Source organism: Pteropus vampyrus, unplaced genomic scaffold, assembly GCF_000151845.1.
Source record: "Pteropus vampyrus isolate Shadow unplaced genomic scaffold, Pvam_2.0 Scaffold67, whole genome shotgun sequence".
NCBI lineage: Eukaryota > Metazoa > Chordata > Mammalia > Chiroptera > Pteropodidae > Pteropus > Pteropus vampyrus.
Genome location: NW_011888848.1, coordinates 5785503 through 5802253, shown reverse-complemented (window position 1 = coordinate 5802253; position 16751 = coordinate 5785503). Strand labels below are relative to the sequence as shown.

Here is a 16751-nt window from a genome sequence, read left to right as displayed (position 1 = left end):
AAGGCTCACAATTCTGGGAATATATTGAAAACCATTAAACTGTACACATTAAATGGGTATGTTGGATGGTCAATGAATTATGTCTCACTAAAGTTGTTTAAAAAAGAACAGAAACTCCGAAACTGAATCCATCTATGAAACTGAATCATCAGGAACAGAGAAAGTGGAATGCCATACTGAAAATCATATATACCAAAATAAAGAAAAAGGAGGAAGAAGAGGAAGAGGAAATGGAAGAGGAGAGAAAAGAAATGATATGATGTGATAACATTAGACAAAGATTTATTTTCATATTCATTTCTCTCATTGTAGCAAACTATCCAGTTCTGAATATCTGTAAATGATTAAAAAAAAGAAAAAGTTGTAGGATGTACAGAAAATAGCCAGTGAGAGTTACTTTCACGTGTGATAACAAGTCAGGGTTAAGCAACCATTGGTTCCTATTTAATTTTCAAATGCTCCTGAAGGAACATAATTAAAAGCAATATAAAAAGTTATATTCTCTAAAATGATGACTGCAAAAGTTTAGCTCCGCAAAGGTTAAAGAAAAAAAGTTATCTTCTATCATCTTCTTCCTAAACTTTAATTTAGATGAGAAGTAGACTTTCTGAACCATGGCTGAGGAAGTGACATATGCCCATAGTCCACTACTCTGAATCACTAGGAAATCAAAGATGGCTTACCTTTTCTAATGTACTGAAGGAAGGCCAGGACTGATATCCATATTCAGAAATAAATCGAGCTTTTGGGAAAGTCTTCCAATCCCAACAATCACTGACATAGTCATAAAAATGTACATCACCAAAATTCGTGTCATATGGGTTGGGAGAGAGCCAGCCTTCTCTAATGGATTTGAGCCCATTTGTAGGACTGGATGTAATAAAAGGACGAGTCTTGTCCACCTGAGTTCAGAAATAAAATGGTTTAAAGGTTAATGTTTTCACCCAGTAAAGTACAGATCACTTACTTTTTCAAAAATACTATCAAGTCCCAGAAATACCAAGTAGCTGATAGAAAAATAATAGAACCATTTACCTTCTTCCACATTCAGCAACCACCAGCACCTTTCTGCTATTTGACAATCCTTTACATAATTAACATTTAGCTTACTCCTCACAGCAGCTGTTCCTAATCTTTTTCAATCATATCTTGCCTCGACCTTACCTTCTACCATCATGGGTAGTGTACAGTCTAGTGCAGAATATCTCAACCCTGGCACTGCTGACAATTTGGACCTGATAATTTTTTGTTGTGTGTGTGTATATTGGGGATTGGGGTGTCCTATGCATTCTAGGATGGTTAGCAGCATTCCTGGCTTCTACCCACTACATGCCGATAGTGCCTCCCAAAAAATAAAATATATCAACAGACATTGCCAAATGTCCCCTTGTCCCTTGGGGATAAAATTGTCTCCACTTGAGAAACACTGGTCTAGTGATTAACAATAGAGGCTACTGAGTCAGATGGACCTAAGTTTAAATCCCAAATCAGAACCTTATTGTTTTTAGACAGGTCTGTGCCTCAGTAGCCTTATCTGTAAAATGGAGATAAAAGTACCTCTTTCATAGGGCTATTGTAAATGGTAAGGAACTCATGTGTAGAAGAGGTGGATGAGTGTCCACCAAAATTCATGTCTTCATTTCTATAATACAGAGCTCTCCCTAGGAGGTGGCTTTCTAGTCTCTTAGCATCTCTGTGGGACCAGGTGCCTCATTCTCAACCTTTTCTCTCATTTGAAGGTAAGAGCCTAGGAGATGATGAAACTGGGAGATGGAAGGGACTTAGGTCTCTGAAAGGAGGAGAGCTGCCCATCCATCAGGAACAGCCATTTTGTAGTGTTAACAAGTAAGAAAGAAACTTTTATTATGGAAACCACTGCAACACCGTGGTTTATTTGTTATAGCAGCTAGCGTATAAGTGCTTATTATAGTGCCTCACGCATGGGTAGAACTTAAAATGATTTAGTTATCATCTTAATAAATGAATTCACTTCCTATTTCACTGAGAAGAATCATTCATTTAGAAAATATTTGTCAAGTGTTTATTTTGTTAGGCATTTTGCAGCACTGCAACAATACATAAAGAGAAAATTGATGAAGTTGTCAACTACTGACACATCAAATCTCTTTGGAGCACTGACTATGTGCCAGGCATGCAGCAATCTCTATATACTGGAGGTTCAGCAGGGAACAGACATCCGACTGACCTCTTAAAAGAGCAGATCAAAATCTACTGATGAAACCAGATGCTGAACAAGTGTGACAAGTATGATGAATGTTTTAAAGGAAAAATACAGGGCTCTTTGGAAATATAAAACATATTATAGAAGGCCAGTAAGGAAGGCATCCCTCAGAAATAGGTTATCAGAAAATAATTTTCACAACTTTTCTCCATTAGGTCTCAATTTTTTTGGTATATTCAACCATTTTTTCTTGTTTCTCTTCTGTCAAAAGAAAAAAAAAATCCTTACTCCTATCCTTTGCCAGCCTATCTGTCTTCTGGTCATTGTTTTAGTTTACCCTAGAACTATAGCCAATAACTTGTCTTCCACTCTTTAAAAATCAATAATCTCTCTCTATTGCCCTATTTCCTCAGCCTAAGAACTCCCCTCATCCTAATAAAAAATTCCCTTGGTCCCTTGCAGTCCACCAGATTTCTTTACCACCCACTCACTCCTCAGCCCCTGACATTCAGTTCCTGATCAGCCCACTCAACTGAAATTGTTTTTGTTGCTTTTCAAAAATTACCCACAGACGTCGACTTACCAAATAAACAAAAAGTCCCCACACTATTCCCTCTCTGGTGTGCAGTAAGTGACCTATTTATATCCACTATTTCTGATGTTCTCTCCACTCCTGGGGGTTGGTCCACTACTCTTTCATATTCTGGTTTCCCCAGACCTTTCTGATTCTTCCTTCTCCAGCTCGCCTCCCCTTCTCAGATGGATACTGCTCTCTCCTCAGCCTCTCCTTACCGCTACCCTTTCCCAAGGCTTCTGCTTTCGCCAGTTACTACCAGACTACTTCACCTCCACACTTCTATTCTCAGTAACCAGCTCCACACTTCCGCCCGGTTTGTCCTGCCAACATCTCAAATTCAACTCTTCAAAGCAGAATTCTTTGTTTACTAACCCCAAACTTATTTGTGCTTCCTACCTTCATTAAGGGTATCCAAGTAAGAGTCATCTTCAGTTTTTCCTCTCTCTTTCACTGCCCACATTCAGTCATTCTGAATTCAAATATTTTTTTCCACCTCACATCCAGCCTCACTACATTGGACTCCACTACCTATGATCAATTTATTGAGCAATTTATCATTCTAACCCTTCAATGTCTTCATCTCTAAAATAAGGTTATATTATTACATTCCTGAGTAGTTGGAAAAATTAAATTCTACAAAACACTTATATCATTAATAGATTATAATATTAATTAATAAGAATCATAATTAATATATCAATGCTTGGCATCTAATATTCTCAATAACTTGGAATTCCAAGTTTTCATAACTGGTTTCCTTGCCTAAACTCTCTCATCTTCCTTCTTCTTTGCTAGCAAAGTTACCTTCCAGAACATGGGTCAGATAAAGTTCTTCCTCTCACCCAAAATATTCACCATTTTTCACTGTTTCTGAATGAAGCCTAACTCCATAACAGGATTTGAAGTCCTTTTAAGATTTGTTTTTAAACAACCTTTTCTATATTTGACTTTCCAATGCCAATCCAGGAGTCCTTTGCTTCAAGCACTAGGCTATGCTTGCTGCTTCCTATACGAACACATACTTCCACGTCTTTTTATCTTTATTCACATTGTTTGCATGGCCTAAAATACCTACTGAACAATCTTTTGTCTCAAATTCTACTACACCTTTAAGGCTTGGTTTGAAAGTCACCTTTTACATGAAAGCTTTCTCAGATCCTTCTTTGTAAAAGTAATGGTTCGTCCACATATTTCCCACCATTTGAGAATTACATTTTTGATAGCACTTCTTTCACTCTGCCCAGTAGAACTAGTAACTCTTCCCATGCTTTTCCCTGAGAGCAGAATATAAGCCCCATAAGGATAACAATTTCCCCACAGCATTGGGAATGAGGCTTTGCTCTTGGTAATAGGTACTCAGCAGATGTTGGTTGCATTTTAAAACACTAAAAAGCATGGTAAGGTTGTGAGTACCCTTAAATTTTAAACGATATTCTGTTATAATGGCTTTGAAGTAAAACTGGAGAAGGCCAGTCAATTGGTTTTAATCAACAATGCTTGATTGATTTCCTTCCATTCCTCTAGATTCTTGAACAATTTGATAAGCTGAGCCAGTCAGTAAAATTACTAATGAGTCTCTGCCTAAAAATATCCACCCCTGATAATGCACTATGATTTCTCTCCATTTCTGTATCATTTCTTCTTGAGGCTTGATTTTTAGTCTCAAATCAAAAAATGACCTCCTTCTAGGTCAAAACCTTAAATGCTTATTCAGACCAAGAGACACCATAAGATAGACCAAGAGAATGACTACTTTTTAAAAGCAAGGTGTTATACTTGAAACTAATAATATTGAATGTTAACTATAATTGAAAATTTAAAAAAATATTTTTTAAAGCATGATGTACAATAGGTAACTAATGATTACAATTACTGTACGGATGGATTCATTTATAGTCTTTTTCCTTAAATATTTTATGCTTTTATACAAATAACAATGGTATGATTATATAATACTTAATCCTGCCCATCTTTAAAGAAATTGGCAAACATCAATTATTGCTCAGAAAATTAATTTAAAATACATATATCCCTTATGAGAAAGGCACCATATTTCTATTTAAAGGTGGAGAAGAAGTGGCACATAGGACATAATTATTTTTTAAGTTCAATAATGTAGTGTTTAAATCAGAGATTAAACTTTGTAAGACTCCGAAGATCTATCTTGACGAGTGAAACCAATAAATGATGATAACAATGATTAGCATTAATTAAAAGTCTACCGTGTGCCAAAGTCTGTGTAATACACCTTGCATCCATTATCTCACTTGATCCACATAACAACTCTTAAGAGTCAGTTGCTATCGCTAACCCAATTTTATAAATGGTAAAACAGCGATCAAGTAACCTGCCTAAGATTACATAGACATGTAGTGGACTTGGAGTCATGAGCTCCTAATGACTAAGCTATGAAATGACAATCCTCAGATATTAAAATCCATTTCTTAAACCCATCAAATATGAAAAATGTAATATTAATACCATGAGTAAAAAGATTATAAAAGAAATGTTCTAGAAAGCTTAAACCATTGCATTTTGTGAATAGAAAACTTCATTCATGACACATGGCTTAGCATATCAGATAAGCTAAAAACTTAAACCTGTGTTTTTCATGAATTCTCACTGAAATTTCTTCACACAAATAAAATAGTGCCATCAACTTGGCATATTTAGGTACCAAAATTACATACTGTTCCTTTAAATATGTCTTGTTTCAAATTGTTTCAAGATATAGCCAAATATTTAAAACATCTAATACAGATAAAAACTGTAAATACAATCAGATTATTACATCACATGTTAAACATAAGTTTTTAAAAAGGTAAAATTTTGAAGGCAATACTTGAAAAACAAAAAAAATGCTGCCTTCTTTCTCTACAAAAAAAGGCCAATTTGTATTAAGACATATTATGTATGCATGTAATAAATACAAGTATAGTATGCCTATTAAACAAGGAGTAGTGCAAGAGAACCGCCTAAAATGAATTTGAGAACCACCTTTTTCCTCTCCATTTCCCCTTATATCACATACCAACATATTCACATATGATATATATCAAATTCTACTTTATTATTTACTTACAAAATTTTAGAAGTGGCATACCACACAAACTGAAACTGAAGGGATAGAAAAAGATATTCCATGCAAATGGAATCCAAAATAAAGTAGGTATATTTATACTTATATATCAGACAAAACAAACTTTAAAACCAAGACTATAATAAGAGATAACAAGGGCATTACCTTGACATTAATGACAAAGGGGTCGATCCAACAAGAGAATGTAACATTTACAAATATTTATGCATTTAAAATAGAAGCAATTAAAAATACAAAGCAAATATCAACAGACCTAAAGGAAGAATAGACAGCAATACAATAATAGTAGGGGATTTTAACACCCAGTTACATCAATAGATAGATGATCCAGATAGAAAACCAAGAAGAAAACATTGGCCTTAAACAACATATTAAAGAAGATGGACTTAACAAATATATAGAGAACATTCCAACCAAAAGCAACAGAATGCACATTATTCTCAAGTGCACATGGAACATTCTCCAGGACAGATCATATGCTAAGACAAATCTTAACAAATTTAAGAGGATTTAAATCATATCAAGCCTCTTTTCTGACCTCAGTGGTATGAAATTAGAAATTAATTTCAAGGAAAAAAACTGGAGAAATATGTTGAAATTAAACAATAGGCTACTGAACAGCCAGTGAGTCAACAAAGAGAGAGAGAGAGATCAAAAAATAACTTGAGAAAAATGGAAATACAACATACCAAAACTTATGGAATACAGCAGAAAAGTTCTAAGAAGGAATATCATAGTGATAAATGCTTACCTCAAGAAACAAGCTAAATCTCAAATAAAATCATCAATAAAATGTTAGCAAACCAAATCAATAATATACATTAAAAGGATCATACACCATGATCAACTGGGATTTTTCCAGGGATGCACGGGTTTCAATATCCACAAATCAATTAACATGATAAATCAATTAACAAATCAATTAACATCACATTAACAAAATGAAGAATTAAAATCATATGATCATCTCAAAAGATGATAAAAAATTCAACATCCATTTATGATAAAAACTCAACGAAGTAAGTGTAGAAGGAATGTACCTCAACATAATAAAGGCCATATATGACAAGCCCATAGCTAACATCATACTCTACAGTGCACAACTCAAAGCTTTTCCTTTGAGATCAGAAACAAGACAAGGATGCCAACTCTTACCACTTTATTCAACATAGTATCGGAAGTCCTAGCCAAAGCAAATAGGCAAGGAAAAGAAATAAAAGACATCACATTGGAAAGGAAGAAGTAAATAACATGAAATTAAATAAAGAAAACCCTAAAGACTTCACAAAAATCTGTTCTAACTAATAAACAAATTCAGTAAAGCTGCAGGATACAAAGTCAGTATACTGGCACCTGTTGCATTTCTATACACTAATAATGAACTATCATCAGAAAGAGAAATTAAGAAAACAATTCCATTTATACTTGCATCAAAAAGAATAAAATATCTAGGAATGAATTTAATCAAGGAGGTGAAAGCCTGTGTACTAAAAACTATAAGACATTGACACAGACATTATAGAAGACATGAATAAACGAAAAGATATTCCGTACTCGTGAACTAGAAGAATTAATATTGTTAAAAAGATCATACTACCCAAAGCAATCTACTGATTCACTTCAATCCTTCTCAAAATTCCAATAATATTTTTCAGGGAGATAGAATGCACAATCCAAAAATTTGTATGGAACCACAAAAGACCCTGAATAACCAAAGAAATTTTGAGAAAGAACAAAACTGAAGACATCATACTCCCTGACTTCAAACTATATTACAAAGCTATAATAATTAACACAGTACGGTATTGACATAAAAATAGACATATAGATTAATGAAACAAAATAGAGAACCCAGGAATAAACCCACATATATATGGTCAATTATTTTACAACAAAGAAGCCAAGAATATACAACGGGGAAAGGATGATTTCTTCAATAAATGGTGTTGGAAAACTGGACAGCCACACACAAAAAATGAAACTGGACTACTGCCATAGACCGTACACAAAAAATTAACTCAAAATGGATTTAAGGCTTGTAAGACCTGAAATCATAATACTCCTAGAAGAAAATACAGGTGGGAAGTTTCTTGACATCACTATTGGCGATGATTTTTTAGATTTGACACCAAAAACAAAAATATGTGAGAGTACATCAAACTAAAAACCTTCTGCACAGCAGAGGAAACCATCAACAAAATGAAAAAGCAACCTACCAATTAGGAGAAAATGTTTAGAAATCAAGTATCTGATAAGAGGTTAATATCCAAAGTATATAAAGAAATCACACAACTCAACAGCAAAATAAACAATCTGATTAAAAACTGGGCAGAAGATCTGAATAGACATTTTTCAAAAGACATACAGATGGCCAACAGTTGGATGATAAGGTGCTCAACAATAGTAATCATCGGAGAAATGCAAATCAAAAGCACAATGAGATTTCGCCTCACACCTGTTAGAATGGCTATTTTCAAAAAGACAAGAGATAAGAAATGCTGGCAAGGAAGTGGAGAAAAGGGAATCCTTGTACACTGTTGGTAGGAATGTAAATTGGTACAGCCACTATGGAAAACAGTATGCATGACCTCACAAAATTAAAAATAAAACTATCATATGATCCAGCAATCCCACTTCTAGATATTTACCCGAAAAAATAAAACACTAACTTGAAAAAAATATATGCACCTCTATGTTCATTACAATTTTATTTACAATAGCCAAAATATGGAATCAACCTAAATGTCCATCAAAGAATAAATTAATAAAGAAAATGTGATATATATATGTGACGAAATATTATTCAGCCATAAAAAGGAATAAAATCTTGCCATTTGTAACATGGATAGACCTTGTGGGCATTACATTAACTGAAATAAGTCAGACAGAAAAAGGCAAATACCATAGGATTTCCACTTATATATGGAATCTAAAAAAAAAAAAAGCTCATAGATACAGAGAACAGATTGATACTTACCAGAGGTGAGGGGTAGGGGCAGGGGGATGGATGGAATGAGTAAAGGGAGTAAAAGGAAAAAAAAAAAGTCTTTAACACGCTCTTATAAAAAAAAAAAAAGAAGAAGAAGAAGAAAAGAAATACCTATAGCACAACTGAGTCAGCCGTGTCCCTTCTTCTCTCTGTCTATGGAAATCCTCTGGCTGGGGTATTTGCTTCCAGGAGTAACTGCAGACATCCACAATAGACACACACACAAACAAAAGTACACACACACACATGCAGAGGAAGGGAAGTGACTTCCACACTCAAACATTCCTTGCACTGACAATCCTGGCATCTCTCAAGCTGCATAGCTGCTCTCAGCTAACATAATCTAGTCTAAATAAAAACATCTACCTACACTGAAACTTAAATTCTAAATGAAATACATGTTCCTAGAAAATATAAATACCCATAGTTCCAAAGAAGGTGTAAACCCAAATGGGATAATAACTATAAGCGAAATTAAATATGGGTGGGGGGTGAAATGCATGCCCCTCCAAAGAAGGCACTGGACCCAGACTGTTTCATGGGTGAATTTGTCTCAATAAAACAGATAATATCTATTTTATTTAAATTATTCCTAGACATTTTTTAAATGCTTCCTAATTCATTCTTTGAGGTGAGCACAAACACATACACACCTGCCAAATGCTACAAGCGGGCTCTATAGGCCAATCTGTCTTGCCAATAATTATGTTTAGATAGCATTTTTACATGCTCACTATAAATGTTATGAGACCTAATATCCATTCTCCTATTACCATAGTCCCCTCTTCTCTCTTTGTGAGCTTCATCTACTCTACTCATTTTTTTAAAAACAAATTTAGTGTTCTTACCACAGACCAATTTCACTTGTGAATATGAATTTTTAATTCTAACTAAAATATTAGCAAATCAAATCTAGCATAGAGTAAAAAAAGAAAGCATTCTTAACTATGTAAAGCTTATAGTAGGATCAGGTTGTCATTAGCAAATTATTTCACACGATTCACTATCTCAATATATTTTTTAAAAAGAAGAAAAACAGAAAAGAAGGGCATATCAATAAATCATCTAATGTAAAGATTCTCAGCCTTTCGGGATCCATGGATGGGCTCCAAAGAATTTGTGACAACCTGCAATTATAAGCACAATACTGATGTGTGTGTGGCGAGTTCCACTGATACGTTAATTCTTAAAGAAATCCACAACCCATGAATCCTTTCACATGCTGCAGTTTTACAATGGGCTACTCTGCCTTAAAATATTGTTGAAGGTCACCCTAAAAAAAGGACATAAAAATATACTATACTAACTTTCAAACTGACTCATTTTTAAAACAGATTCTTAAATTCTAATGCATTAAAAACCATTGCTTACTGCCAAAACAATCTTTCGGATGTTTTCCACATACAGTCTCACATAATCTTTGATGTAGATATCCAGGTGGCTGACGTCTATGTTATACCAATTCATCATCAGCGCTGCTTCATTTTCATTATTTCCACTCCACGTGATGATGGAGGGATGAGATTTCAGTCTCCCGACCTAAAATTTAAGAAAACATAAAATAATTTTCAAATACTCAATATAAAAAAACTCAGAGCTGTAATTATTTATAAAATTATAGCCACTGCATTTCTGCACATAAATTTTTATTTGCCAGAAAACCCATTAGAAAATGGCTAGTAACTTTACCTGTGGGAATACATTTTAAGAAATCTCCGAGATTCTCTTTATCTAGATTATATAAACACCGATATGATAGGGTTCCTCTATTCAGCTGTATAAAAATTGAAGAAAATATAATCCCTCTTAATAAACAAGAAAAATAAACCTCATCATTATCTGACTTGCCGCAATAAGGTTCTAAGAAATACAGAAAGCAGGGGACATTACATTATATTATAGGGTTTAGTTTCAAAGAGCAAGTTGAAGCTTTGTGTGAGGGAACAAATGAGGCAGAACAAACACTGGGGCTGAAAGAGGTATCAAAGTTCCCACACAGTCCCCACCAAGGTCAAAAACCATAAGCACAGCTGCACAGGGTTTTACAAAGCAAGTGAGTACCAGGGATACCCTGAAAGTTAAAGACAAATGTAGGGAATATTCTAAAGGACAAAAGATGGGCATCAAGATGATGTCTCCTGAAAAAACTATCAGTGTCACGTCCTGAGAAATCAACTAAGGATAAGTTACTGAATACATCTAAACGTGAATAAGAACTTAGAGAATCTATTGAAAACCCTGCCAGCCTTAAGAACTGAGGTCTGCATGAATCAGTCTCACTGCGGGCCAGCCCTACATAAAGGTGAAAGGATCCAGTTCTTCTCACACAGAGAAGTGAGAGATGTACCTAGTAGAGAGGGCAGTTAAATATTTTTTGTGCACAACAGAATGAATCAATGGTCAAGAGAAACTCTTTCGGAACTTATTTTAGCAATATAACCTCATTGGTATTTACAGCTTCTCTTTCACTGTAATGGATGATTATAGTGATGGATCCCAGCTGATGTTCTCACTTTGGTCTCCATTCTAGATGGTAAATAACTCATACATGATATTGAGATGCATTAAGGATATATTAAAGAGATATATATCATTTTTTTAAAAATTAACATCTTGCGTTTTTCTAAACCAGAGCTTATAAACAGTATTTCCTTTATTTGCCTCTATATATGCCCAAATTAGTAAAGGTTGCTACCAAGGGTGACTGGCATGTTTATGGTGCTGATGAAAACATAAGTACAAATACTGAAAGAACAAAAAGCTTCAGTGATTCTGTGACACCCTTCAAACTGACCTAGAACTTTATGGGAAGCTTTACTTTAAAATGTTAACAAATTCCACATAAAAAGTTCTCCTCTTTAAAAATACATAAAAGAGTTGAAGGTACATAGATATCATATTTTAATTATTTGTATGAAAGAAAATTTTAAATAAAATTGAAATGTTTGCAACTTACAGAATTAAAATTAAAACTTTGAAAGTTATTCATTCATTCGACCATCTATCTACCTGATGAATAATCCAGCCAGAAAATGGAGATACAAGGGTAACAAGCCCTGGCCTCAGGGAGATTACAATCTTGCATGGGTGACAAAACCTAAACGACGAATTGAAAGTGTGATATGTGTCACAAGAGCAAACGACCTCATCTAGAGGTACAGATTTACAAAGATTTCCCCAGAGAAAGTCATGTTCAAGGTAAGAGAGGCCAGAAGAAAATGAGCGAGGCGGCCCACAAGGGATGGAGTTCCAGGGCATACAGCCCGGGGGAGATCACCATCTCCCCTAGTGGAGAGGTGGGCAGAGACAGGCAAGTGCAGGGCGAAGATCTTTATCTGTAGGGCTTTGAGCAAAAAATCAATTCAATTTCTACCTTCTAAGCTTTAAAAAAAAACAAAAAACAAAACAAAACAAAACAGATAAAGAAAACAAATAATGGCATAGTAAATTATTATAAGGCAATAATCACTCTGTAACCAAAAAAGAAAACTTTATCAACCATCCTAGAAGCTCTCATGTGTCCCTTCCCAATAGAAGTCCCTTCCACCTTCCAAAATAACCACTAACTCGAGTGTTATATGTAATCACTTCCTCGCATTTCTTTTAGTTTTTCATGCAAATACGCATCCACAAACACTATAATTATGAACTCATGTATTTTAACACATTTAATGGATTTCAATCCACTGACATTCTTATCCTTATTGAATCTCAAACTGTCCCACTTTTGATCGGTCAGAGCCTCATCAAAGTTCTTCTGACATATCTTTGATAGCTTTTCTTATTATCTGTGTGTCGAAATACTCTAGGATCTAGTATATTTCCTGTCGCAGACCCGGAATCAGCCGTTTCTCTAAGAAGCCCTTCTCTTAATGGGAAAGATTATTTCAATATAAAGATGCTCAATATTACTAGGTTGTTCATTGTTTCTGGCCCTTTTCAGTGGACAGAGCTAGGATATAATAACTTCCTTATATTTTTGATCTATACATATAAACATAAGTATGTATATGTGGAATGCAAAAGAAATCAATGAGTCAAGAATCACTTTAAATTTTTGACCTGAGAAATTCAAAGACTGGCATTGCCATTTGCTGAAAACGAGAGGAAAAGCCTGTTTGGAGAATGTCGTATAAGTTTGGTTTAGGCATGCTACATTTGGGATTCCTATTAAGCCTCTAAGCAGAAGCACCAAGTTGACAACAAGATATAAGAATCAGGAATTCAGCAGAGAAGTTAAGACTGGAGATAAATCTGAGAGTTGACAGGTGGTGTTAAAAGCCATGAGACTGGGTGGAATCACCTAGAAGTCAATTACCTGACTATGATTTTTCATGGGATTTAGTGAAGAGAACAAATAGAAACAAAGAGTAATTTAACAAAAGGCAAAACTAAAATCTAAGCGTTTTCTTTCTTGAAATGATAACGTACCTGGTAAGCAACTTCTGCACTCACTGAATCCATGAAGCTCTCATCAGTTGGATAAAGGGCACAGGCAAACATAAAATCCTGCCATACCTAGCAAATCAAATAAAAGGCAATAAAGTACTTTCGTAGATTCTATTACACAGAAAGAAAAGCTTCATTCTGAACTGTGGGGATTATCTCTCACACAAATGAAAAATAAGTTAGCCTGATAAGTATGATCATTTGAGCATTGCTATGCACAGAGCACTGGGAAAGGCACTCACGGACCCCATAACTTACCAGAACTGCACAAAACTGTAGGGAAATCTGAGAAGAGAAATGTTAGGTAGGCAGAAAAGAAAGAGAAGAAAGGAGAATTCAAATAAGGAAATAGGGAGCATGTTAAATGGAATATGGAATTCAAAAAGCTTTCCTCAGCCCCTCCTCACTTCTAATTCACTCTAATTTTCACCGAGAGTTTAGTATTGAGAGATGGAGAGGGCAGTTAAATATTTTTTGTGCACAACAGAATGAATCAATGGTCAAGAGAAACTCTTTCGGAACTTATTTTAGCAATATAACCTCATTGGTATTTACAGCTTCTCTTTCACTGTAATGGATGATTATAGTGATGGATCCCAGCTGATGTTCTCACTTTGGTCTCCATTCTAGATGGTAAATAACTCATACATGATATTGAGATGCATTAAGGATATATTAAAGAGATATATATCATTTTTTTAAAAATTAACATCTTGCGTTTTTCTAAACCAGAGCTTATAAACAGTATTTCCTTTATTTGCCTCTATATATGCCCAAATTAGTAAAGGTTGCTACCAAGGGTGACTGGCATGTTTATGGTGCTGATGAAAACATAAGTACAAATACTGAAAGAACAAAAAGCTTCAGTGATTCTGTGACACCCTTCAAACTGACCTAGAACTTTATGGGAAGCTTTACTTTAAAATGTTAACAAATTCCACATAAAAAGTTCTCCTCTTTAATAATACATAAAAGAGTTGAAGGTACATAGATATCATATTTTAATTATTTGTATGAAAGAAAATTTTAAATAAAATTGAAATGTTTGCAACTTACAGAATTAAAATTAAAACTTTGAAAGTTATTCATTCATTCGACCATCTATCTACCTGATGAATAATCCAGCCAGAAAATGGAGATACAAGGGTAACAAGCCCTGGCCTCAGGGAGATTACAATCTTGCATGGGTGACAAAACCTAAACGACAAATTGAAAGTGTGATATGTGTCACAAGAGCAAACGACCTCATCTAGAGGTACAGATTTACAAAGATTTCCCCAGAGAAAGTCATGTTCAAGGTAAGAGAGGCCAGAAGAAAATGAGCGAGGCGGCCCACAAGGGATGGAGTTCCAGGGCATACAGCCCGGGGGAGATCTCCATCTCCCCTAGTGGAGAGGTGGGCAGAGACAGGCGAGTGCAGGGCGAAGATCTTTATCTGTAGGGCTTTGAGCAAAAAATCAATTCAATTTCTACCTTCTAAGCTTTAAAAAAAACAAAAAACAAAACAAAACAAAACAGATAAAGAAAATAATGGCATAGTAAATTATTATAAGGCAATAATCACTCTGTAACCAAAAAAGAAAACTTTATCAACCATCCTAGAAGCTCTCATGTGTCCCTTCCCAATAGAAGTCCCTTCCACCTTCCAAAATAACCACTAACTCGAGTGTTATATGTAATCACTTCCTCGCATTTCTTTTAGTTTTTCATGCAAATACGCATCCACAAACACTATAATTATGAACTCATGTATTTTAACACATTTAATGGATTTCAATCCACTGACATTCTTATCCTTATTGAATCTCAAACTGTCCCACTTTTGATCGGTCAGAGCCTCATCAAAGTTCTTCTGACATATCTTTGATAGCTTTTCTTATTATCTGTGTGTCGAAATACTCTAGGATCTAGTATATTTCCTGTCGCAGACCCGGAATCAGCCGTTTCTCTAAGAAGCCCTTCTCTTAATGGGAAAGATTATTTCAATATAAAGATGCTCAATATTACTAGGTTGTTCATTGTTTCTGGCCCTTTTCAGTGGACAGAGCTAGGATATAATAACTTCCTTATATTTTTGATCTATACATATAAACATAAGTATGTATATGTGGAATGCAAAAGAAATCAATGAGTCAAGAATCACTTTAAATTTTTGACCTGAGAAATTCAAAGACTGGCATTGCCATTTGCTGAAAACGAGAGGAAAAGCCTGTTTGGAGAATGTCGTATAAGTTTGGTTTAGGCATGCTACATTTGGGATTCCTATTAAGCCTCTAAGCAGAAGCACCAAGTTGACAACAAGATATAAGAATCAGGAATTCAGCAGAGAAGTTAAGACTGGAGATAAATCTGAGAGTTGACAGGTGGTGTTAAAAGCCATGAGACTGGGTGGAATCACCTAGAAGTCAATTACCTGACTATGATTTTTCATGGGATTTAGTGAAGAGAACAAATAGAAACAAAGAGTAATTTAACAAAAGGCAAAACTAAAATCTAAGCGTTTTCTTTCTTGAAATGATAACGTACCTGGTAAGCAACTTCTGCACTCACTGAATCCATGAAGCTCTCATCAGTTGGATAAAGGGCACAGGCAAACATAAAATCCTGCCATACCTAGCAAATCAAATAAAAGGCAATAAATTACTTTCGTAGATTCTATTACACAGAAAGAAAAGCTTCATTCTGAACTGTGGGGATTATCTCTCACACAAATGAAAAATAAGTTAGCCTGATAAGTATGATCATTTGAGCATTGCTATGCACAGAGCACTGGGAAAGGCACTCACGGACCCCATAACTTACCAGAACTGCACAAAACTGTAGGGAAATCTGAGAAGAGAAATGTTAGGTAGGCAGAAAAGAAAGAGAAGAAAGGAGAATTCAAATAAGGAAATAGGGAGCATGTTAAATGGAATATGGAATTCAAAAAGCTTTCCTCAGTCCCTCCTCACTTCTAATTCACTCTAATTTTCACCGAGAGTTTAGTATTGAGAGATGGACCAGACTCTTAAGAAACATATGTTGTTTATAAAGGAATTAACTTTTCATGGCCAAAAAAAATTGCTACATGGACATTTTAGCACTGAAACCACACAAGCTCATTCCTAGGGAGGCCGTCAGGTTAAGAGCATGGACCCCGACTCAGTCGGCCTGAGTCAGAACCTTGATTCCACCACAGCCCCCCTGTGGGGATGTGGTCTAGTTATTTAATCTCTGTACATGTCAGTTTCCTTACCCATAAAATGGGGATATAGAACAACAGTAACCACCTCACAGAATGGGCGTGAAGATGAAATAAAATAACAGATGCAGAGCACTGAGAACAATATCTGGCACTCGATGAATATTATAGACTATTGTCACATCACCACAACCATCAGCATTATCAATATTATTATAATCACTGCTCTCCTATGGATCACTTTATATTTTAGAACCATAATACTAGAACCAA

General features: G+C 35.0%; 1 protein-coding gene across 4 annotated transcripts in view; it reads right to left on the bottom strand.

The window, feature by feature from the left end:
- Positions 1-16751, bottom strand: part of MANBA (mannosidase beta) — an 89164-nt gene that overhangs the window by 25578 nt on the left and 46835 nt on the right. For all 4 annotated transcript variants that reach the window (XM_023531389.1, XM_011361511.2, XM_023531390.1 and 1 more), the window contains 3 exons: positions 15824-15910; positions 10220-10387; positions 684-902 (listed from right to left, as the gene is read on the bottom strand). In XM_023531389.1, coding sequence (XP_023387157.1) covers positions 684-902; positions 10220-10387; positions 15824-15910 — 474 coding nt within the window. The remainder of the gene's footprint in view (positions 1-683; positions 903-10219; positions 10388-15823; positions 15911-16751) is intronic.